Source organism: Gymnoscopelus microlampas (genome assembly GCF_963454915.1).
Source record: "Gymnoscopelus microlampas genome assembly, chromosome: 14".
Classification (NCBI taxonomy): Eukaryota; Metazoa; Chordata; class Actinopteri; order Myctophiformes; family Myctophidae; genus Gymnoscopelus; species Gymnoscopelus microlampas.
The window spans coordinates 3,459,113-3,485,483 of NC_139951.1; the positions used below are offsets into that span (position 1 = coordinate 3,459,113).

General features: G+C 44.3%; 1 protein-coding gene across 1 annotated transcript in view; it reads left to right on the forward strand.

Annotated features, from left to right (window-relative positions):
- Positions 1 to 26,371, forward strand: part of dnmbp (dynamin binding protein) — a 113,206-nt gene that overhangs the window by 33,172 nt on the left and 53,663 nt on the right. The window contains exons 3-8 of the mRNA XM_084077978.1: positions 7,615 to 7,781; positions 12,965 to 13,087; positions 18,228 to 18,641; positions 20,175 to 21,558; positions 22,637 to 22,901; positions 23,636 to 23,948. Coding sequence (XP_083934104.1) covers positions 7,637 to 7,781; positions 12,965 to 13,087; positions 18,228 to 18,641; positions 20,175 to 21,558; positions 22,637 to 22,901; positions 23,636 to 23,948 — 2,644 coding nt within the window. The 5' untranslated portion in view covers positions 7,615 to 7,636. The remainder of the gene's footprint in view (positions 1 to 7,614; positions 7,782 to 12,964; positions 13,088 to 18,227; positions 18,642 to 20,174; positions 21,559 to 22,636; positions 22,902 to 23,635; positions 23,949 to 26,371) is intronic.

The window sequence follows — 26,371 nt, forward strand, 5'->3', positions numbered from 1 at the left end:
CTTGACTGTGTTTAAATGTATATTCTGTTGCATCTATGTCAGTGCTTTTCAAACTTAATCCATTAAGACCTGAGGCCGATTCTACAAATGTCTTCTAAATCCCAACAGTTTTCTGAAACACTTACGTTGCTATAATATCAGTGGTGCTTTTGTCGTGTCAAAGACCCCCAAAATTATATGTATTTGGCCGCGGACCCCCATCTCAAAATATTTAGTTCCAGGGACCCCCAGAAGCAAAGATTTGAGTGAAAAAAAAATCGCTTTAAAATATATTCTATTCAAAGATTTGCATGAATTTTCGTGATTTTTTCACAAAATGGCAGATCTACAAGCTCATTATTTTTTGAATAGAAGTATTAAATAATGGTTGAAGTGGTTACAATCTAAAATTACATGCTTTTTTCCGGTCTTAATGGGTGAAAGGCAACACAAGGGGGAGGTAAGAAATCTCAACGGACACCTGTATTCATAGTAATTTGCACACACACACACACACAGTACATGCACGCGCAGTTTCCGTATTCGCTCCAGAGACCCAGACTGATGATCCCAGGCTAAGTAAGATCACCACCTGTGCCAGCAGCCCCGCCCGTGTTGTCACTGGCCCAGGGGACGTGTGTTAACCCTTTAAGACCTGGAACGCATCTGTGTCACTTTAGATTTCTTTGGCTATTCAAAAATAGCAGATCTACAAGCTCATAGTGCGGCACCGAGGTGCCGTGATTTTGCAAAATATTTTTTTAAAACAAGATCTCACGTTCCTTCATCTCTCGCAGTGACACATTTCATTGTAGCACACCCGGATACGGAAATACGTCAAACCGAAGATTTTCGGTTCCGTCCGCTTCCTGTTTAGGTCCTCCTCTAAAACAGTCTTTTCTCGGCTTTGCGTTTCTCCGCCGCGGAATGCTGTTTAGCGACGCTATTTTGAAACTGCCGCTACTGCAAAATGGAATGTCGCCGATTGAAAATGTCTTCTCTGGGCCACTCACACAACTACCCTGTGTGTCTACAAACAGTTGAACACGCGATCATAAGGGATTTAGGGAGGTCTGTGGCGAGGTGAAAAAAGTAAGTGATTCGACCGTTTACATGGCGATACATGTTTTTTTTTACACTGGGCTGGAGGAGAGAGACTCCGCCTCAGTCGGAATGTTTGTTGTCTGAGCGGCGTGCACGACTCGCCTGTGTGTTTAGAAACGATTGCACTTGCGATCATAATGAAAAAAAAAAATGCATTTTTTAAAGTTATAAAAACACTAAATCGCTGGCAGTGGGCAAACACAGCCAGAAATAAGTCAGGCTTGGAAGGAATGAGTTAAGAATCGCCTCACGTCTTAATGGGTTAAAAGTCACCTGGCCGGCACATGGCCCGCACCAGTGACACACTGACAGAGCCACAGATGTCACTAATAGGCTTGTGTGTGTTCAAGCTGGCATGTCGTGGATTAGCGTCAACATGTTGTAAAAAAAAAAAGTCCTGGTAAAGTCCCCTGGCTACAGTTCAGAGAGAGAGCTGGAGGAAATGTCTGTCTGTGTCATTTCTCACAGTTTGGTTGATTCTGTGGTGGCGGGCAGGGGGGGGGGGGGGGGGGGCACATCTACCTTAAAGGGATAGTTCACCCAAAAAATGATTTTGATATGATATTTTTTTGTTTTTGTCGCATTCCTAAGCCAATAATTTGATGACCAGATGGACCGGTGGGCAGCGGTTCCGGTACGAGACACGAAGGAGAGTGTTTGTGTCTCCTACCGGAACCGCTGCCGGTCATCAAATTATTATAAACAAAAAAAATATATCCATGAATTCAAGTCTCCATGGGGTGACTAATCAAGAAAAAAATGATTTTGGGGGTGAACTATCCCTTTAACCATTTATGTTCTATATCAGGGTTCTTCAACGTTTTTCAGGCCAAGGACCCCTTAGCTGAGAGATAGATGGAAGCAGGGACCCCCGCTACATATTGTATTAAATTGTTTTGCAGATGAAACTTTCTCATAGATTTTAAAGATATGCACTTGTTTGACATTATCTTTTCTATTGATATGCTGGATTCATGTCAATGATGTATTTTCAGACAGTTAACCTTTAAACTCTCAATATTAATAGTCAACTTGACCGCTTCTCTACTTGGTTTGCTCTTTTTCCCTATACACACCATCTCTCCGAAAATAGCAGATCTACAAGCTCACAGAGCTTGTAGATCGGCTATTTTCGGCTAATGTTCCGCATCACACAAAGATTTGGTGGACCCCCTTTAGTTACTCTGAGGACCCCCTATGGGTTCCGGATCCCCTATTGTTGAAGACCCCTGCCCTACATACTTCAATGTAATCTCACATTTCTTGGGGACAGTTTTTGCCTATGATGGCATAATGCTCCAAAATGAGGACAGGTTGAAAGTGCTTAAAGCAGTGGTTCTCAAAGTGGGGTCTGGCGGGGGACCCCCAGGGGTCCTTGAGGGGGTTTCCGAGGGGTCCCCGCAGCAAAACGAGCAACAGTTTTAAAGTTTAAACACCTTTTTTCGGCGATTTGAAATGATCCGAGCATGTTTCTTTCTTTTAATGGTCAATCAATGGATTGTGTTGTGGCTTGGATCAGCCTTTCTTTTTTTTATATCAATGTTATGTTATCATTAAGATCTTAGTTGTTTTGCCAATTATGTGGGAGCTTCAAAAACACATTAACCAACCACACAAAAACATGTGTCTTTAAGGACACTGTGGATGTGGTCACAACTCTCTGTTAGATATTGGTTGGCCTGAACTCAAATGACTTCACGCATTCTTTACTGGAAATGCATTACTAGGTTCTCCAAGAATAGAGGCCTTTTCACTGAATGCTCCCAATGCAGTTACTTCTGGCTCTCGTAAGCAGGGGTCCTCAAACATTTTCGTGTCAAGGACCCCCAAATTGATGTGTACTTGGTCGCGGACCCCCATGTTGAAAAGATGTTGTGCCGGGGACTCCCATAAGAGAAGATTTGGCAACAAGTGGTTACTATGGTTACAGGCATGCCGAAAGAAAACATTCAGTGCAAAGGCCTCTCTCTCTCTTAATTAAACCAAACAGCCTGAAGGGTTTGTGTGTGGGGGGGTCATCTACATGTGTGCACGTGTGCGAGTGTGCGCTCGTGTGTCAGTGGGTTGTTTAAAGGTCGCCGACTTGAAACGTTGAGAAGCGCTGTGGTGCGGTGCGGTCGGCCTGGACCAAAACAGCTGCAGGAAAACAGTTGGCAAGGCAGCACTGTTGCTCACACACGCACACGCACACACACACACACACACACACGCACACGCACACGCACACGCAACATACAGACACACATCCTCTCTGTACACGCTTTGATTAGCCTCTCTGCACTCTGTACTGGGAAATTAAAGCATAAAGGCAAGATAGATCATTCCTAGAAAGGCAGTTGTAGGGGCGCCGATGGCCTTAATAAGGCCATCGGCCCCGGGGGCCGGACTCGGCCCTTTGACCATCTCAATCCGGCCCTGCCAAGTCCTCACAGAAAAACTAAAGGACCCCCCCCCCCAAAAAAAAAACTACATTCTAAAAGGCTGCCATACTGTGTGTTAATGGTTTTGAGACGAATTTATTTAGCTTCACTCCAATTAATAGTAATTGATATTTACCATTTGAGTACATACCTGCATTCCTCCATCCGTATGTGCTCACATGTTTTATGTTTATAATGTAACAGTGAAACAGTCTGCTGTGAGTCCATATTACATAATGCAATGTGTTTTATCGGTGACTTATAATATGGAGTGGTGCATATTATACTGTAGAAATGTATAGGCTCATTTAAAAGTTGATACAGCATTGTTTTTTTTTATGTAAGTCATATTTTCATAACCTTAGAGTACACCAGAGTGATACAGTACAGTAAAAGATCAACATTTTGTAACTGAACATTCTTGTTGTGAAAGGACCAAAGTAGTCTGTCATGTCTACCAAATTCATGCAGTTTTAACATAATTCTGCACTATGTGTCTAAAGTTTCAATTCAATTGTACAATGTGTGGCCCTTCACTCACTTTATCGAAGTCAGTATGGCCCTCTGGAAATAAATGCTGCCCACCCCATGCCTAGTGGTTAAGGCTCATACCACATGCTCTAATGGAGCTTGACAGCGAGTCGCTGATTCGATTCCCGGGCCCGACGGCCTTTGCCGCGTGTCACTCCCCGTCTCTCTCTCCCAGTTACCTGTCACTCTTCACTGTACTATCAAAAATTAAAGGCAGAAAAGCCCAAAGCATATTATGTTTAAAAAGAAGGGCAGTTACTGTATCTCCCTGTGATTGTGATTAGCTGAGGGTTGAATCTCTCATGATGGTATTGAATATTTTATTTAGAAGTTTGCAGAGAAAAAGCACATGGAAGTACAGTTCACAATACAAGGTCAACTACCGGTAAATAGGATTGAAAAGCCCAGAAAAGCCGCAATGGCTTGTTTCAAATGAGATCCTCACATACTCAATTCATGGAGACATTAAATGACAGACAGATAAACACTACTATGCAGAACATCATATAAAGAGTTTCAAGGTAAGAAAAACAAAACATATGTACAGTAAACAGTTCGAGGGGGGGCTAGGTTATGACTCTTACAGGGGCCAGTTTTGAATCGCAGCCTCCTGAAGTGGTACACACTGAATGCTGATTAACATAACTTGGATGAAGGATAAAATATTGTAACCACTTTCAATCTGTCATTATGAGTGAAAATAAATAAAAACAAATGTCAGAAAAGCGAAAATAGCAGATTTACAAGCTCACGTTGTATTGCGAGCTTGTACAACCGCTTTTTTGGCCTTTACACTGTAGTTATGCTGATTCTAATCTGCATAATGGTATGTACCAATGTATTAATTACATTTGACTTTGACTTACATAGAAGAAATAAGAAAGATATGCACAGCAGATGAACAAGATTAAACAAGTATAAAATGTATTAGTAAGGTTAAGGTGGCTCTACGATCTATCTATGATCTTTTACTTGTGTAGTAGGCACACTAGGGGTTCATGTGGTTAAATAAGAACCAATACAGCGTACAGAAGCTGATGCAGTGGGCCTATCAGCTAATAACCCCGCTGTGACTTAATTGCATACATCTGCTAATAGGCCAGTGTAGGATTTCACTGTGCTGGTGACTGTGTGGTGTTGTGTTCACACCCCAGTGCACTCTCCTGACACACACACACACACACACACACACACACACACACACACACACACACACACACACACACACACACACACACACACACACACACACACACACACACACACACTTATAATAATTGTCACCATCCGGCAGAAACCTGAACCTCATGTTTCAACTCTTCATGTTTTCTTTGTAAATTAAATGCCATACTTCATCATACAAAAGTGTCACACAACATTTGTGAGATGTAGTGGAGTAGAAGTAAAAGTTCAGACAATTGGAAAACGTAAAAGTACCTCAAAATTGTACTTAAGTACAGTACTTGAGTAAATGTACTTAGTTACTTTACGCCACTGCAGCCGACAGCCACGAATTGTACATTGGACACACACGTGTGCACAACTCTTGTGTTTGCTTGCTATCTACCTTGGAGACACGGGGTAACGTGTCCGTCCATCCGTCCGTCCGCCAGTCCCCAGGGACGGTGGCTCAGCGTTAAGGCGAGCGTAGCGTCCCCTCCTCCCCCTCTCTCTCCCTCCCTCCCCATGGGTCTCACCATCCCAACTCAGACAGAGAGTCCATTGACTCAGCAGCCAAACCAACCATCCACACCTGTGTGTCTGTGTCTCTAATGGATCATCATGAAACGACCACTTCTTATCTGTTTCTGCCCATGGGAAGGCAGAAACCGATTATTTTATATTTTGGCTATTTAAAAATAGCAGATATACAAGCTCATAGCGCGGCACCGAGTGCCGTGCTATGAGCTTGTAGATCTGCTATTTTTTTTCAAATCGTGAAAATATGTGCAAATCTTTCAATATGTATATATTTTTTAAACAAACATTTGTGTAGAAGACATTTCTAGAATCGCCTACAGGTTTTAATGGGTTAATGGGACACAATATAGGTTACAACAAACTAATCGATTATTTAAAAAACAATCTTTCTTCTTCCATTTTTCTTTCTTCTCTTTTTTTAAACACAGCAGCAAAAATAACCAAAAATAGTCGATCTACAGCTTGGCGATCGACTATTTTCACTATTTTTGTGCGACAGGATGATTTTGTATAGTTTTTTGGGGGGTGTTGTAGCCTTTTTATTGATGCACACACACAGTATAGAGAGAAAGGAAACCAGAAGAGAGAGTGAAGTGCAGCAAGCTACCCAGTCGCCCGGGAATCGAACCAGGGACTCGCTGTCAGGCATTAGAGACAGACTGTGGTACACGCCTTCCCCCCAGAATGGAATGTGTGTCACTAACCGTTTAGGACTAAATAAGCGAAATTACCCTAAATTAAGTCATATATAAAAATAACAGAATATTAACGGAATAAATCACTTGAATATAATCTAGAATTGTTCCTCATACAATATTTTGCAATACCAAATGAAGAAAAAAAACATTCAAAGACAAGAAAACAACCTTACGGAATGAGATATAGACCTAATGTATGTTACAATACATGTTTTAGGCCCTAATTACCCACCCATAGGACAACGTTATTTACTGATCTTAACCCATTAAGACCTGGAATGCGATCTGTCATTTTTTTAATTTGAGCTAAAAAGCATTATTTTACACTTTGGCTATTCAAAAATAGCAGATCTACAAGCTCATAGCGCGGCACTGAGTGCCGCACTATGAGCTTGTAGATCTGCTATTTTTGAAAAATTGTGAAAATGTGTGCAAATCTTTGAATATATATATATATTTTTAAAGCAAACATTTTTTAACTCAAATCTTTGTTGAAAGTTTAAACTCAAGGTTAAAACGTTTAACGAAAAAGGTCCAAACGCCCTTCCCTGTGAGGCATGTGGAAATGTGATTCACAGACGGCTTGAGACTAGAGAGGAACGAGTTGAAACAATGTGACAGAAACACCTTTTATTGCTTATCTTATAGTTAATCATCAGAATGTTTTCACCTCCTTGTCAACCAATCTGCTGGATCTGCTGAACCTCATTTCATATGAGCCACCAAGTGGTGAAAATGCAGAACTACAAGAGCATTGTGACGCATCCATACTGGACAGAAGATGAGATTAATTAATTCTGTGTTTTGTTGTCTGTGGATCCACACGGGAACAGTGTGTATCTTGGACTTCATGTTGGCAAACTGTGATGTCATCTAAGTATTAAAAAGTATAAAACATACGTATGTGTAAAGAGTGGAGGAGATTTCTGTGGCCTACTGGCAGTGAGCACAAGAAATCTGGTGTTGAACAATCTAACTGTGTGTGTGTGTGTGTGTGTCTCTTCTAGACAACTCGCCTCTGAAGAGCCATGCCGTAAAAACAAAATTGCAAAGTGAAGAAGCTTTGCCTGCTATAATTTTAACTTTTAATGCCTCCATTTATATATTTCACTCTCGCTTTCTCCCCGTGTGTGTGTGTGTGTGTGTGTGTGTGTGTGTGTGTGTGTGTGTGTGTGGTACAGTGTGTCCAGCAGGGTATGAGCGATGGAGGCGGGCGCGGTGGTGCGGGCGTTGTTCGAGTTCCTCCCCAGCGTCTCCGAGGAGCTCCCTCTCTTCAGCGGTGATGTCATCGAGGTCCTCAGCGTGGTGGACGACTTCTGGTTGCTGGGCAACAAGGACGGTGTCACAGGTGAGGGGTTATGGGTTAGGATCACATAAATGGTGCATTTATAAAATGATAAATTCGACACTAACTCTGGGGGGGTCCCGGGATCGAACTGGGAACCTCCCGTCCCCATTCGGCCGCTCTACCAGCCACTCTACCCCTGAGCCACTGCTGCCCCCACATCATTTAGGTGTATGGTGGTCTACGTTTTTTAGGCCAGTGGCTCTCAAACTGTTTAATTTCAAGGACCCCATAACTCTGAGAGTGTACAAATGGAACCAAATGGACCCTTTACCATGCATACACTCTCAAGTAATGGTCCATTTGGAAACCCCCTCAAGTAACTCAGAGGTTACTCACTTTGAGAACCACTTCAGAACCACTTCAGAACCACTTCAGTAATAGTACACATGAATGTGTGTCTGTGTATGCAATACTGTATGTATTTTGTGTTTAGCAAACATTATAATGATCTTTAAAAATATAGGAATTGTTAAAGGGGATGCTTAAAGGGATAGTTCACCCAAAACATTTCTTTTTTTTCCTATTGATTAGTCACCTCATGGAGACTAAGCCAATAATTTGATGACCAGTGGACCGGTAGGCAGCCGTTCCGGTAGGAGACACAAAGGAGACTCTTTGTGTCTCCTACCGGAACCACTGCCGATCATCAAATTATTGGAAAAAAATATCCATGAATTCAATTCTCCATGGGGTGACTAATCGATAGGTAAAAAAAAGTCATTTTGGGGGTGAACTATCCCTTTAAGGAATCAGACCGTTAAGAGGGAATCGGAATCGTGACAGCATCGTTAAAATCCTAAAGGATCCTAGCCCTAGTTGAAATTGCAACATGCAAAACTGGTGAGCTCTGATTGGCTGCCTGGTGGTGGGAATTCAGCTTCAGTCAATGGTTTGTAGACACAATTGGAATCATGGTGATCTGGTGATCCACATGGGAACGGAGTGGCTCCAATGTGGATCTCATACTGGATCTCAGTGGATCTCAGCCTGTGACATCATCGCTCATCTTTGATGCCAGTCGTCTGACATATCTAAGACCGAATGTGGGCAAGGTTTTAGAATTCCATTATAAAAGTCAAGTTAAATGTTTCAAAGATACAGAACTTGTGGAAAGAAAGGAGTGGAGTTGCTTCTCTGGCCTGCTGGCAGCGTGCACGAGAAATGTGATGCTGATTGATCCAGCGGTTTGCGAGATTAGCTCCAGACAGACAGACAGACAGAGACACTCATATAAAATGTTACGTAGGAAAAACTGCTGCACACGGTTCATTCTCAGAACGCGCAACCTCCTTTGCGTCCAGCCGCTTGTCACACATAACATATCTTCTGTCACTTCCTAATCTCTGCCCTACGTCACCGTCTCTTCACCCATTCAATCCAGGAACGCATCTGTGTCATTTTAGATTTTTAGCTATAACCATTCTTTTTTATACTTTGGCGATTCAAAAATAGCAGATCTACAAGCTCATAGGCTTCGAGCTTGTATATCTGCTACTTTTGAAAGATCTTGAACATTTGTGCAAATCTTAGAATTTTCCCGATTTAAAAAAGAAAGCAGATCTACAAGCGAGCGCTATTAGCTTGTAAATCTGCTATTTTTGAATAGCCAACGAAATCTGAAATGACAGAGATGCGTTCCTGGGTTGAACGGGTTAAAGGCACACTGACTAGACAGTTCTAGACACTGACTGGACAATTACCGGTGAATCACGCATGCAATTCAGAACACACAGATTGACCCTTTTACAGACAGCTACAGTAGCCTGCTGCAGAGGCCACGCTGTAAAAACAAACAAAACACCACCGGGTGTTCTGCTAATGTAGGTGGTCATATATCCTTCATCAAAACATGATGGAACAAGAGTGTTTTTTATGTTGCATACCATCCTCCCACCGGAGTAGGGTGAGGTGCTGTCACAACACTAGAACACTTTCACAAGTGGTATAAAGCCACTTCATAAAACAAGTACTATCATTGCAAGTATTTTATTTATTGTCTCCACCAGGCCGAAAGGCATGGCGAGAGAGTATGTTTTGCGTCCTGTCCGTCCGTCCGTGTGTCCGTCCGTCCGTCCGTCCTTCTTTCTGCGAGCAGCTAATCTCCGCCACCGTTGGCCCGGTCGCAGTGAAACTGCGCACACACACTCCCTAGATGCCACAGCAGAACCTCTACCCCACATTTTTCAGATCAGCCTGTCATAGCGCCACCATGAGGCCGACTTTTGCGAAACACATTTGTTTATATTACTCCTACAGATTTTGTCCAAAAAACACGCAAATCTCTATAGTCATGTGATCAACACGGATCTGTCCGATTTTCCATATTTCATCCTAATTTGCTAACATTGGCTTCCAAAGTTTGCAGGCTAGGTCAGTTTTTAACAAATTGCCTCAAATCATGAATGCAGTGTCGGATTGCCGTGAAAGGCCTAAGAAGAAATAGCACCCTTTTCACATTGGCCTATTTTAGCGGCACCAGGAGGCCACAATAACCTACCTGACCTGGCGGAGACTTGTGCTCCGAGGAGCACCGGAGCACCTTTTCTACTTCATTTTGTATTTTACCATTTCCCAAAGCATACATTTATTCTTTATTCTTTTACATTTTGGGGGGAAAAAGCGCTGGTGCCCAGAAATACCTGGAGCCCACTGGACCTGTATCCATCCTAACTAGCTAAACCCAATATGCTTAGTTGACTGGAGCCCCCTTCTTTTTTCCCTCTACACCAAATCTCCGTAAATAGCCGATCTGAAAGCTTGTAGATCAGCTATTTTCGACAAATATTCACCCCCAGAATAGGGACGGTAGGGTTCAAAATCAATGTATCACGAGTCTGTCAGGAGTCTGTATGGTTTCCCCATCTCTCTCATTACGCTGAGATGATGCAACGTGAAAGTAGACTTGTGCCGTCATGTTTTTATGATGCTCTGATGAGGACTCTATGAAGAAACAAGCAGGCATTTTCATTTTGTGTTGCTATTCTCTTTCTTCTGGTGTTCTTCTTTTCCTTCTCTATGATGTGCATGTATGTACTAGTCTTAAGTAAGGGGCTGGGTGTCATTCTTTACGTTATTTGTGTATTTAGACGGGACAATGCACATTCAACACATTAATTTGAATACGTGAATTCAATCGACATGTAAACATGCAGGATTTAGCTAGAAGCTCATTTCCAGCCGCAGTCCCCACATAGAAAAACGCCACAGTAACAACATGACAAAAACAGAAGAGAACACACGACTGCCTAAAGTTTAAACTCAACTAAAAACCTAAATACCTGCTGTAAAGTCTAATACCTAATATCATGTTATCTGAGTAGTGGTGGTATGAGTTTTAAGATCACATTCTTCTTTATTAGACGGGTTAACCCATTAAGACCTGGAACGCATCTGTGTCACTTAAGATTTCTTTGGCTATTCAAAAATAGCAGATATACAGTACAGCTCATAGCGCGGCACCGAGTGCCGCGCTATGAGCTTGTAGATCTGCTATTTTTGAAAAATCGTGAAAAAAAACTTATACTTTTTTTCAAAAAACTGTCTCAGGCCTTAAAGGACGACTTCACCCATTTTCAACCTATCTTCATATAATAGGTCCTCACTAATGCTCATGATAAAACGGTACCATTTTTTTCTACTCAGTCTGTGTCTCATAGGAGAGCTGTGGACAGTTCAGAAACCCGTCTACCAGTGACATCATCGATGGGGAATCCTGGAAAAGTTGCAATGCAATAATAGATCCCATTGTTTTCGCGTTTATAAAAATCTAAATGAAATGTTTTAAATGAAAAAAAAAATCCTGCCTAATGATGATGTCACTGGTAGACGGGTTTCTGGACTGTCCACAGCCCTCCTATGAGACACAGACCAAGTAGAAAAAAATTGTACCATTTTATCATGAGCATTAGTGAGGGCCTATTGTATGAAGATAGGTTGAAAATGGGTGAAGTCGTCCTTTAATGGGTTAACTGGATGCAGGTAGAATGGACAAGGACTGGATCCCAAAGCAGGACTCTGCTATTAGCTTTTCCTATCCCGTTCATGTTTTTATGCTTCACAATCAAAACAGTAATAGATTTACGTCAAATATTCTCACGTTATCCAGGAGCCTGTGGAATGTGACGAACCCAAACAAACATCATGTTTAGTCCAATAGGAGACCTACACACACACACACACACACACACACACACACACACACACACACACACACACACACACACACACACACAGCCTGGCTGCCACTGTAGAGCTCTGTTAACCCATACCATTATTTTTATACTTTGGCTATTCAAAAATAGCAGATATACAAGCTCATAGTGCCGCGCTATGAGCTTGTATATCTGCTATTACGAGCTTGTAGATCTTTTTTTGAAAAATTGTGAATTTGTTTTGCAAATCCTTATATATGTATATTTTTTAAAGGGAACATTTTTAGGTGGACAGGGGGGACGGGGGGGGGGACGGGGGGGTGTCCCTAGAACAACACATTTTGAGATGGGGGGTCCGTGGCCAAATACATATCATTTTGGGGGTCCTTCACATGAAAAGGTTATCCCCCCCAGAAGCAAAGATAAGAGTTAAAAATGTTGTTAAAAAAAAAAAAGAAATATATAAATTCAAAGATTTGCTTTACTTTTACTTGTTTTCACGATAAAAAAATAAATCTACAAGCTCATAGCGCGCTCTGTGCCACGCTATGAGCTTGTATATCTGCTATTTTTGAATAGCAGATATTATAGGCTTTAGCAAAAAATCCAAAAATGACACAGATGCGTTCCCGGATTGAATGGGTTAAAATCAAATGAGTCTAAACGTAATTTATTTTAGCCCCTATATCTCCCCTGTCCTCAAGAGGCTTTTTGCCAGGCCATGTCTGTAAATAAGAATCTGTTCTCAGCTCGTTTTGGCTGGTTAAATAAAGTGTCTTCAAGGAATACTCCTGTTTGTCTGATGTCTGTCTAACTAGGTTACTAGGTCACCGCTCAGACCATCTTTATATGTACAGCATTTATTGACCCTTATAAAATCCTGAGTGGTAATTTAACACTCCCCAAGGCGCGGAGATAAGGTTGAACAACAGTGGAGTTTGGCTTTTGCTAAGTTCATATTTTACAGCAAGGTCTTATCACTGCTGAATTACAGGATGTGCCCTAATCACCATGTGCTCCGTCTCCCTCCAGGTCAGTTTCCCAGCACGTTTGTGGAAGCGGTCACCATTCCCAGCACCAAGCAGGGAGATGAGCTGTACGTGTGCATCAACGACTTCAGCTCTGCAGAACCAGCCACTCTGTCTCTGAAGAGAGGTACTGCACACTTACTAACACCTATTTGCAGGCAATAGGCTCTATTCACAGCAGCCATATTATGAAGACATTCACAGGTGTTACCAATGATACTAATGAAGGCTCTGTTCCATTCTGGTCAAACAGAGTCAGGGTTGTTGATATTGTGCATGTTGTTGGCTCACTGGAAACACTCTGCTACACCAGTGGGTCTACAGTTGGCGTCCAGGGACCCTCAAGGGCTTCCAAATGGCTCCTTACAGGCGTGTAACTCTGAGAGTGTACAAATGGAACCAAATGGACCCGTAAGGGTCCATTAGGTTCCATTTGTACACTCTCAGAGTTATGGGGGTCGTGGAAACCACTGTGCTACACTAAATGGAACAGAGCCTTCATTAGTATCATTGGTAACACCTGTGAATGTCTTCATAATATGGCTGCTGTGAATAGAGCCTATACACACGCAATACATTATTTTAGGGACAAGGCCACCTGGCCTTTGGCGTTGTACATTTTTGAGGGCACAAATGCCAAATGCCAGGGCCGCAAGGGCCATGAAATAAAACAATGATTTTACATGTGAATAAGAATTCAGAATCTCAACAGGAAATAGGCAGAGGAGTGTAGGCGGGGCATCAAGGCCACTGTGAACGTTCCTGCCCTGCCTAGTTACAGTATACGGTATATCCACAACCTACTGGAGAAATAATTAGTACATGAATTGATGACAAAATAGGCAGCCCAGTGTGTAGATATTATTGTTATCATCTTCACTGTACTATACGCACTTAGAAATATCTCACAGCTGGGTCGTTTCGGTACAATGTTTGCTCTGAAATGAAGTCAAAATTCTATATTCTACACAAACAATTGGCCCACCTTTTACTGTATTTTGGATGAACAGCATGGAACAGTGATTTACTACACTCAAGAGAGCCTAGTTCACTGAAAAACATTTGAATTCATTTATTTCAAATCAGTTACTTTTGTTATAGGGCTTACGAACGTCCAAGAAATACTTGCCTGTGTTAATGCATGATAAATGTTTGGGATATTTGGTATATTAGACAACATAATGGACGTTATATCATTAGACATACAAATCAGAATGTTGTGTTATTGGTGATGTCACAGTATTTGTAACTCAAATGGCTGTTTTCTCCCATATTAGCCTAACGCGGCTTGTTTGAAGGAGCTTAATATCAGTGTACACAGGTAAACTTTGTTGTGCTGTGTTCTATAGTGCTGTGGTTCTCAACCCTTTTCATTTCCAGTACTCCCAGTTTGATAGTTATTGGTTCACGGACCCCCCCATTAGATACCGTGTTATCTCTGGGCCCCCCAATATACACTACGAGTGTAAATTGTAGGTTATCTGTGTTCATTTAACTCTGAGAATGTACATATTTGTACACTCTCTGGGTAACAGACCCTTCAGTGCCCATTTGGTTCCTAAACTATTAATCCTTTAGCAGGGGACCCCCTGAAAGCCACTCAAGGAGCCTTGAGGGTCCCCGGAACCCAGATAGAACCCAGTGTTCAGTCTTCAGACTGCATTTCATGTCCACACCTGACCTGGCCTGCTATACAGTAACTCGTGAGGGGCTATGTCCATAGAAAGTGTTTTTTTTTTTTGCCATGCATTTCTATGGTAAAGACGGTATTCTGCTATTATGGTATTCTATGCCATGCATTTCTATGGTAAAGACAGTATTCTGCTATTCTGCTATTATGGTATTCTATGCCAGTGGTTCTCAAACTTTTTCATGTCAAGGACCCCCAAATTGACACATATTAGCCCGCGGACCCCCATTTCAAAAGATATGCCAGGGACCCCCATAAGAGAAGATTTTTTACGGCTCTACCAGTGATTCTCAACCATTTTAATTTCAAGGACCCCCAGTTTGACATGCATTAGGCTACAGACCCCCATGTAATGGCGTTTCTATCACTTGGACAGCAATTTATATTGTAAAATCAATGTCAATTTAACTGAGAGTGTACAAATGGAACCAAATGCACCCGTTAAGGTCCATTTGGTTCCATTTGTACACTCTCAGAGTTACAGACCCATAAGGGTCCATTTGGTGCCTAATCTATCATTCAGCTGGAGACCCCCTGGAACTCCCTCAAGGACCCCTGGGGGTCCCCGGACCCCACTTTGAGAACCAATGTTCTATGCCATGCATTTCTATGGTAAAGACAGTAAAAGAAAATGTGGTAATATGAAATATGAATAATAAATCAAAAGTAATAGAAAAGTGCCCTGGGCACTTCAAGCAGAAATATTTGTCTTTTTTTTAGAGATGAAGAGATGAGCCCTGTTCATCAGTGTCACATTTTGTCTGACAACCTGGTCATTTATGACATGACTTTGAATCGTTACCACAACCATGAGAAGTCCATGTTTACTGTTATTTCAGATCATTTCAGATATTTAAGAAGCGCTCTGGACGTGATATTCAAACTGAGCTTTTCTGCTCAAAAATGCTTTCTGTGGACACAGACCCTACAACACCATGCCACTGTGGCCATGCCACCATGCCACAGTATCACATTCAGTGTTTTTACTGAATAATGCTGAGAGGAATTATAGACCATGCGTATTTTTCCTACGGTCTACAGCAGGACAATCCAATCCACATTTCAATTTGAACAACTCCATACCAAAGCCAGAAACCAGACAGCTAAGACTTGAACTTGTCGCAACATGTCATCAAAGTATGAAATCTGGGCACAGAGATTTGGGTAACACTTTACTTAAAGGTCGGGTCTATAATGCATTATAACCACATTTATAATGCATTAAAATGCACTCATAAGGCATTATAGCACTCGTTATAAATGGTTATAATCATGTATGACAACTTATAACAACGTTTATAACGTATTATAAGTGCTGGTCATAATGCGTTATAAGCTCAGTGGAACAGCACATTATAACTACTATGGTTTTGTGGTGTTTGTATACAGTATAAGCAGAGTTCCATATCGTCTCTGTTGGGTGGAATATATACAAGCTCACCGCGCTATGAGCTTGTAGATCTGCTATTTTTGAAAAATCTTGAAAAAAAAATTCAGATTTTTTTCAAAAAACTGTTAGGATTTAGAAAACATTTTTAAGAGTTGCCTCAGGTCTTAATGGGTTAAAATCTGGAGATAAGAGGTTTATGCCCGACAGCAACGAAATAGTAGTTGTAAACAGGTTGTTGTGTTGTACATGGGTACGGTGAATATTTGCATACACTGCATGAGAACAAACCCTCACATACTGCAGAGATAACAGTACAATATGGTGTTATCTTAATGATAATGTTCTCATGCATGCAAATATTGACTGTCCAAGTTGACCAAAAATAACTGGTGAATTTCTTTTTGCTTGAATTTAATCAGGAACACCTCCAGAATGTGTCCATTTTAACTGCCAGCACAAGCTGTGAAACACTCATTAGAATTCATGTTTGTGTGCACAGATTTTAAGTTTTGTTCAAGATTGTTTTATAATCAAAATCTGGTTCTGTCTGCATTGATTATTCATTCCTGAAAAGTACCCTTCTACTTGGTGATAGCGAACATTTTGAAATGAAAACATTTTTTTTTCTTTTTGTACATCAGCATTATGCTCATAGAATGAAGATGCTGTAGATTCTACTGTATCTTCAGACTAAGAAAGTTAGACATTCTACGGTGTAGAATGTCCCTTTTTAATTCAAGCTTACTTAGTCTGTAGTTACTAAAATCCACCACTAGATGTCAGAAACCCTATTACATTACTGTTGTTACTACTACTACTACTACTGCCACTGCTACTACTACTACTACTAATCTTGTATTAATACCTGTTCTGAACTTCTTAAATCTTGCCCCTGACAAATACCCCCCAAAACAAACGAAAATCTAATAGTGAAACTAATCAAAACGAAACTAAACAAAACTGAAATGAGGATACCCACCCTCCATGTCCAACTAACTTGAACTAAAAATGAAAAACGAAACAAACATAAAGAGTAATGAAGTTTAAATAATCAAGGGGAATTTCCACAATGTTTTATTCCAAAGCTCTTACGTATCATCATACTGTAGATAAACAACATTTACAGACACATGAACGGTCTGTCTCCTGTGTGGTGTTATGTTGTATCAGAGCATTTTTAAACTTCGGATACTTCTACTTAAGTAAAACATCTGAGTAGTTGTAGCTGTCTCCTGTGTGCGGTGTTGTGTTGCTCCTGACACAATGGGAGGTGGAGACTCAGGTCTGTGGAATGTGGGACCTGCGTGACCTTGCATTCTGGGACCAGCCAACATTCCAGCGGACCCTGTATATCGCCATGCTATAAATCACTACACACTGACCCCAGGACAGTTATTAGACATGCTGATTGTAAAGTTAGTGATCTACGTGCTTAACACACTTTCAACCCGCCCTCCCTGTTTTGGGCATGTCGTTATAGGTGAACACTTTTTCAGTTAAAAGAATAGCAGATCTACACCGTACTGTAGATCGGATATTAGATAAAAATAGGGCATAAGTGGTTAACATGGTTAACTTTAGATGACTTAGGGTAACGTTATGTCAACTAAATGCTAAATGTACAGTATGCGGGTATTGGGACGGTATTATAATAGGTCTTCCTCTTTTGTTCATTTTTCTTTTGGTTTGAATACGCACGCACGCACGCACGCACGCACGCACGCACGCACACACACAAGGCGTTGGGAGCTCTCCGTTACATAATCACAAGAACCCACTGCTGAGGTTTTGGTTTAAATTGTGGATGAATCATTCTGCTGCCAACCATGGTATAAAAGCACTAACACACACACATACAGTATGACATATTATACCACAGCTAATGTGCGCCCTCTGTGCACATTAGCGCAAAGGGCCCTCTGCTTAAGGCCCTCTGCTTCAACACATGTATGGATATTAACTTTAGACTTAATTACTCCTATCCTGGCTGGCATCACTATTTTGAGCATGTTTTAGGCAAAAAAAAAAGTAAAAAAAACCACACTTCAAAATCTTCAAAAATAGCGGATCACAAGATCTTACGATCAGCTATTTTTTACTATTCTTTGTGTGACAAAGTATACAGGGCTTAAGTAGTAGAATCTAGTTCTGACTGTAACCCGTTGCGTTTCTCCGTATCCTCCATAGGCGACGTGGTAGCCGGGGAATCGGGCGGCACCGCGAACCTCGGATCCGGGTGGCAACGGGGCCGCAACGCCTGGGGCGCCCGCGGCCACTTCCCCACCTCCTGCGTCAAGGAGCTCCAGCTGTCGGGACGCTCCCGGCAGCTGTCGGAGCGCTCGGCCCAGGCCCAGGCCCAGTCGGAGCTGCCCCCCTACGCCCTGGGCCAGGCCCGCGCCCTGATGAGCCTCCACGCGCAGCTCCAGGAGGAGCTGGACTTCCGCGAGGGCGACCTGATCATCATCACGGGCCTGCCGGAGCCCGGCTGGTTCCAGGGCGAGCTGGAAGGGCGCAGGGGCGCGTTCCCCGAGGGCTTCGTGGAGCTGCTGAGCCCGCTGCGGTCCCCGGCGGAGGACCCCCAGGACGCCATGAGCTACCCGGGTAGGCCTCTGTCGCAATTATTTGACATAATCGTCATAATCGTCTACATCAGGGGTCTTCAACAGGGGGTCCGGGACCCCTAGGGGGTCCTCAGAGTTATTACAGGGGGTCCGCCAAATCTTTGTGTGATATGATTTATTTTTTTTACCTTTACCACTTGAACCCTAGCATCCCTTTTCTGAGGAGAACTTTAGCCAAAAATAGCCGATCTACAAGCTCACAACGAGCTTGTAGATCGGCTATTTTTGGCAAAGAGGTATAGGTGTAGAAGGAAAAAAGAGCAGACCAAGTAAACAAAAAAAATAGTTTATCTGAAATGCAATTTTATACAATAGAGGGGGTCCCTGCTTCATCTCTCTCTCAGCTAGGGGGTCATTGGCCTGAGAAGGTTGAAGACCCCTGGTCTACATGTTGAAACATTAATCACCCATTTTCAAATATTAAAAAAGCAGAAATAGCTGATCTACAAGCTTACAACGCGTCACATTGTGACTATTTCTGCAATTTTTTACATGTATACAATTTAAATACGTATTAAATATGTTAATAATTTCTTTGTATATTTAAGTTATTTGTCATATCTGGCCCTGTGCCATTTTTTATTAGGAAGCTTAACTCCCAAAATGACTTTTTTCCTATCAATTAGTCACCCCATGGAGACTTGAATTCATGGATATTTTTTTTTGTTTTTGTCGCATTCCTAAGACAATAATTTGATGACCGGCAGCGGTTCCGGTAGGAGACACAAAGAGTCTCCTCTGTGTCTCCTACCGGAACCGCTGCCTACCGGTCCGCTAGTCATGAAATTATTGGCTTAGGAATGTGACAAAGACAAAAAAATTAAACATGAATTCAAGTCTCCATTGGGTGACTAATCGATAGAAACATGTCTTTTTGGGGTGAACTATCCCTTTAAAAGGCAAACATAATTTTTATTTTATTAATATGTTCCGATGTTCAATGGCCAAACACACAATTTAATTTTTAATCGCAATTATTTGAGTGACAATTAATCGTCACCTTAAAGGTAGGGTAAGTGATATTTTTTGGTTAAAACAAAAGGTATTTTGTTAAAAGGTTAAAGCACTATATTCTGATAGTAATCATTGCTATAGAGTGTTTGTTCAGTAACAGATGTCTCCATGTCTCTCCAGCTCTTTAATAAACTGAAAATACATTTTCCGGTAGGTGTCAAGATCTCAGCCAATCAGGAGAAAGTACCCATTTTTAAGCTTCATTTTTATGGTGTTCCAGTTCCAATTTTGCATACTCATTTCTTAGTGTCATCACTTCCAATTTCACTTGTTTAATCTATATCCTGATTGAGTTCTCTATCCTGATTGGATAAAATTGGAAATTAAACTGAAACGAAAAAGCATTTTCTGTTTAATAAAGAGGTGGAGAGACAAGGAGACTCCTGTTACTGAACAAACACTCTATAGCAATGAGTACTATCAGAATATAGAGCTATTTAACACTTATTTTAACCAAAGAAAATCACTTACCCTACCTTTAAATGTGTAATCCTGACAGGCCTACACCCGGGTCTGCACTACGAGGCCCATCAGCCGGACAGCTACGAGGACGACGCTTTCTACGCGGCCGAAGGCACCGAGGAGGACGAGGAGGAGGAGGAGGAGGAGGAGGCGTTCGGGGAGGGAGGCGAGTACGGGATGGAGGAAGAGGAGCACGCCGTGGTCGAAGAGGATGATGACGGCGCCGTGTACGGCGTGGCCGTCTACGACTTCCGGGCCATGGAGCCGGGCGAGTTGGACTTCGACGTCGGGGCGCGCATCCGCGTGCTGAGCACCACGGAGGACGGCTGGCTGGAGGGGGAGCTGAGGGGGAGGCGGGGGGTCTTCCCTCACCGCTTCGTCAAAATGGAGGACGACGGGCGGAAGCCGGCGGAGGAGGACGAAGCGCGTTTAGCCGAGAGAGACGACGACAGAGACAAGGCGGAGAGCGGCTCGCCACGGACGGGCGTCAGCGGGTCAGAGTTCAGCTCTGAGCTGGAGACGTACGAGGACCACACGGTGTGGGACCTGGACTTCTTCGAGAGGGCCGCAGGGGAGCGCAGGTGGCAGCAGGGGGCCGGCCCTGGCGACGCCGCCCACCCCCAAAGCACAGACCCCGCCTCCATGGCCCCCGCCGCACGGGACAGATCGGCGAGGGAGAGGGTCGGCAAGTCGCCGGGCCCTCAGCCTCACGGACCCGCCGCCCGCGAGACCGCCCCGGTGGCTCGCCGCCCGGCTCGGCCCAGGCTCCCGCCGCGACCCAGCCTGCCCTCTTTTAGCCACAAGCGCCGCGGCAGCGCGCCCGCTCCGCCGCCGCCACCACCGCCCGGTCACAGCCTGACGCTCCCCATCGGTGCCAAGGACGGCAGACACCACCAGAGATCGCCGGTGGACGCCGACGCCGGCGCGGTTAAAACCCCGAGCCTGGGCAAGGCGTTGATCAGCCTGGTGGAGAGCCACCGGCAGAGGAAGCTGACCCGGCACGCCAGCGCCGGCGACGCCGACACCGCGGCGTTCAGCAACGGCGAGGGTGGCCGGCGGCCGCGTTCCCAGTCGAGGGGGTGCGGCGCCGGCGGCTCCTCCAACGGCCTGCTGAAGACCTCGCTCACCCTGGGCGCCCTGGCGTCCTCCGCCAGCGGCCTGGAGGCCAGGCTGTCCCAGCAGCTCATGGAGTTCGAGAGGAGTCTGCTGGGCGGCGACGACGAGCCCCTCGGCGCCGAGGAGGACGCTAGCGACGAGGGAGGCGGCCCTCAGCCCCGCGGTGGCGTCTCGCGCCACTTCTCCATCATGGACTTCAGCAGCGAGAGCGACATCATGCGAGGCTCCTCCTCCTCCTCGTTGTCCCACCTGCTGCAGCCGCTGCCCTCTAACTCCGCCCCCTCGTCGTTGGAGAGGCGCAGGAGGTGTGTGGTTTTGTATGGATGCGAGAAGAGTGGGCACTACGGAGAAGTGGGCACCTCCATGTATTTAGTCCAAAATGCAAAAAAACTAATTCAATTCATGATGTGAACATGCACAGTGCATCATTATCAGACCTACAGGAAATGTATCCTTCAGCTTCTTGTGTATGCCCAAAGTGATTGGATGTACAGGTTATAGCAATTTGTAGCAATTGTAGAAATATTAGACCTTAAAGGAATAGTTCACCCCCAAATTGACTTTTTTTTATCGATTACACACCCCATGGAGACTTGAATTCATGGAGATTCTTTTTTTTTTTGTCGCATTCCTAAGCCAATAATTTGATGTCCAGCGGCGGTCTCCGGAAGCAGACTCAAAGTGTCAACTTTGAGTCTCCTACCGGAGACATTAGCATCTTTCCGCCGGTCATCAAATTATTGGCTCAGGAATGTGACAAAAACAAAAAGATATCCATGAATTCAAGGCTTCATGGGATGTGTAATTGATTGAACATAAGTAATTTTATGGGTGAACTATCCCTTTAATTGTCGAATGTTCAAGCATGTTCTAATCGTGTATACTTTACTTTACTTCAGAGCATTTTCCAAATATTAACTTTTTTTACATATTGGACCAAATAGCCAATTTTACATCAAGGTGCCCATTCTTCCTTAGTGCCCACACTCTCCCTGTTACCGTTAGTTTAGACAGTGTATTCTGTGTATGCTGTCCTATACTGTCCGTTATTGATGATGGTGTGTTTGTGACGCTGTTCTCCTGGCTAATGTGTAGATACTATAAGCTGGATTTACAGCCGTGGTTCTCAAACGTTTTCCTGTCAAGGACCCCCCTAATTAATATATATTTGGCCACACGGACCCCCATCTGAAAATAGTTTGTGCCAGGGACCCCCCGGAACCCCCTCAAGGACCCCTGGGGGTCCCCGGACCCCACTTTGAGAACCACTGTCTTACAGTACTTATTTTTTACTCTGTATCTGTGCTTTAACTGCTGTGCAGCCTCTGACGACTGGCTTTCCCCACATTAAAGGTCTATCTATCTATCTATCTATCTCTATAGGACCCTGCGGCCGCCTCCGCCCCGGCCCGGCACCCACCGTCCGCCTTACAAACCGGCCCGCCTGGCGCCTCGGCCGCCGCCGCCCTGCCCGAGGCAAAGCTCCGCCCTTCAACCGGCGGCCCTCGAGCCGCGCCGCACCAGCCCCGCCTTCTACACGCCCGAGGGGCCGGAGGAGCCGACGGCGCACCTCGCCCTCGACCACCCGGAAGGGACCGTGGTCGACCTCAACGACCAATCAGAGGAAGCCGAGGCTGGCGAAGCTGAGGTATTTTTTTTTATTGAATACTTTATTAAGATTAGAGCGTTTGAAGTGGTAAAACTAGCAATAGGTTCAGAAGCATCTGCCATAAAATCGTAATTATCTCACATATCTCATATAAAATCAAGGGGTAAAGCCTCAGTCTGTGATTTCCTCACAGACAGTGATTTCTTGGCAGTATGTAGAACAGCAGGAACAATATTACTAAAGCATCATCATTTTACATATTGTGTTAACACATTCGGTGCCCGAATTTTATAATAACAGATTACGTTCGGTGCCAGAAATCTCACCGTTGAGCTGCGCTGTTTAACGCTGTAGACTCCACAACGAGCAATCCATGAAAAACAATGAACAACAACATGTCTCATGCGAGTCACCATTGCAGAGCGATCGCGCATCGAGAATGACTCGTTTTGCCCACTTTTAGCAAGGTGAAGCGGATAGGAGCCAGATTTTTTGGCACGGTGATCCATCTGTCCCTTACTTCTTAGAGTGTTCATGGGTGATTCCAGTGCTGCGGTATCCCTGATACTACGGTCTGAACCGCGTTCGGCACCAAAGCGCTACTCTTTGAACCGTGTTTGGCACCCAATGTGTTAATTGTTTAGGAATCAGCACTAGTGTGGGTGGGGCGGGCTCCTTTCACACTGTTGCACATTAGGACTTGGTCATGCAAACATTTTCAGTTGTGAGATTTTATTTAGCGTTAATCCATGTGTGGCATCTCTCGCTCTAAGGCGGGCGACCTCGCGGCGCTGCAGGAGCAGGAGATCTGCGCTCAGCTTGATGCCGAACACCGCATGGAGCAGGAGATGGAGCTGGAGAGACAGAGGGTGGAGCGCGAGGAGGAGGAGGAGGAGGAGTACCAGCTCCTGCTGCGGCTGCGGGAGGTGGAGCGCGACATGGAGGCGTACGCGCACACGGCCGAGGAGCTGCGCGCCATGCTGGAGGAGGAGGAGGACGAGACGGCCCGCCAGCAGGCCATGGAGAACCTGGAGTTCTGCACGTACACGCTGGAGACGCTGGCCCTGGAGCAGCAGCACATACAAGGTAAGAGAAATGGCTTCGATCAGTGCTTAAAAAACGGGGGCTCAGAAGCCCAAAGAAGCACCAGCTTCGGATGCTGTTGCCACCACCCTTAAGCCCTTAGATGCCATCTACCACTCTGCTCTTAGGTTCATCACAGGTGACCCATATAGTACGCATCATTGCACTTTATACACACATCTTTTAATATATGTTTTTTTCAAGCAAACATTTGTAATTCAAATCCTTGCTTCTGGGCGTCCCCTGAATTAAATATTTTACAAATATTCGCTTACGAAAATACATATTCAAAGATTTGCACACATTTTCACGATTCATGATTTTTTTGAATGGCCAAAGAAATCTGAAAATGACACATGGGTTCCCGGTCTTAACTCTCTCAGTGCCACACGAGATATCCTGAGTTTTTTCTGAATGCCCTCAGTGCCAGAACAAAAAATCCTGAGTTTAAAAAATATATATATTATTGTTATTTTTTTGGAAAAAAATGTTCAGAACCCAAGATATCATTATCTGAAGATTTGCATCTCCATCCACTCCTTGTTTAACTTATAACTGAAAAAGGCTGTATCTCGCTTCCTAAGCACTTTTTTTTTACTTTGAAAAATGAATAAAAATTGCTGGCACAGTATGAACATATTTTTTTTATTTCATTGGCACTGAGAGAGTTAATGGGTTAACTAACACAATGTGCTGCAGGTGCGCCTGTGAGCTGGCAGAGCCAGACATGTCACCCCACCCACAGGCGGCACCTAGACCACGCCCCCCCCCTGCCACAGTGACTCATTGATGTGGCCTCATAATGTACTATGTACTATTATCATGTTTGAAAAATTGCCTTGAGAACCAAGGTCGACGCCCCTGTGTCTGCTCTACTCAGGATCCACTGTAGCGTTGTCCGCTTGGGTCATCCTGATGATGCCATGACGAAGCACTCATACCCCTAAATGGAGATCCACAACATCTACGCCTAAATACAGTGTATATGATATCCGATCTGTCTGTTCATGACGCCTGTCTCGAATGAGTCAGTCCATGATGTGCGCGGGTGTTTCCTACCTAGTAGTGATGAGCGGGCCGACCCGTAACCCGCGGGTCGACCCCGCGGGTGGTCGAGTCAGGATTTCAGAGGCAATTACTGTATGCGGGCTGCGGGTGAGCGGGTCAGCCGCTCTCACACGCAAAAAAAAAAGAAAAGAAACCCTATTTTGAACAACATGCTTGTTTATTTAGCCCATGACAATGTTGTGCTACTGTAGACATTTAAAGCGAGTTCGGGTACTTAAAAGAGCGCTATATAAATCTGATGAGCTATTATGATGATTTTTTTTTTTCCCCACCGTGGGTCGCGGGGCGTGTTGAGCCATAGATTTATATATGGGTTCGCGGGGGGCATGAAAAAACCCGACCCGCACATCACTAGTCTCAGTAAGTTGGCGACCCCCCCCCCCCCCCCCCGTTACAATGTCGGAGGCGCGCCGTCTCTGCCGGGCTTGAGCAACGAGAGCCGCCGCCGAGCGAGCCGCTAGGCCAAGCGTTGCGAAGGCCGCTAGAGCCGACTATCTGTGGCCACATCTGTGACCCGGTAGGAAACACACGGTCGCGTCCATGTTGCCTGTCCATAAAGCTCCTTTGATAAAGACGATATATATATATATATTTATATATATATATATATGCACCATTTACCATTTATTTATTTACCACGCACACGCACACACACACACACACACACACACACACACACACACACACACACACACACACACACACACACACACACACACACACACACACACCCCCTGTACTTGCCAGACAGGTGTTATTGGTATTGTCCGAACCCCGACCCTTTACCCCATACAGGATGTTATATAATTCATCCTTCGCCACCCAAGTCTCTCCACATGAAGCACAACCCAGTGAAAGATGATTATTATTACAATAATATTGTTTAAGTACAGTCCAATGTACTGCATACACTACTGGTCTCTGGACTCGGTATGTCGGTCTCGATGGAAGTGGTTCTCAGTGAGGGTTAACGATGTGTGAATTGGTTCTCTCTGGTGTGTGTGTGTGTGTGTGCGCACGCGTGCGGCAACCCAGCTTTGTGGCACATAGGTACGAGCTACATTCCTACACATACTAGTGAGAGGAGGCTCATCTGTGTGCACGTGTGGGCCTCTGCTTTTCCATCCTCTCTCTCTCTCTCTCTCTGTCTCTCCCTCTCTCCTTCCTCTTCTTCCATCATTTGTTGAGACAGACAGAAGGATATACAGTGCGGTAGCTTCACGTTGGTTCAGGTTTTTTTTTTTTTCTTTCTGCGGTAGCCTACGGTACGTGAATGAAAAAAACATGGTTCGTTTTGGAACGAGACCCAAAGTGCGCTTGTGGCGAGCCGTGACCCGGCCCCTGTCGCGCCTCTCCAC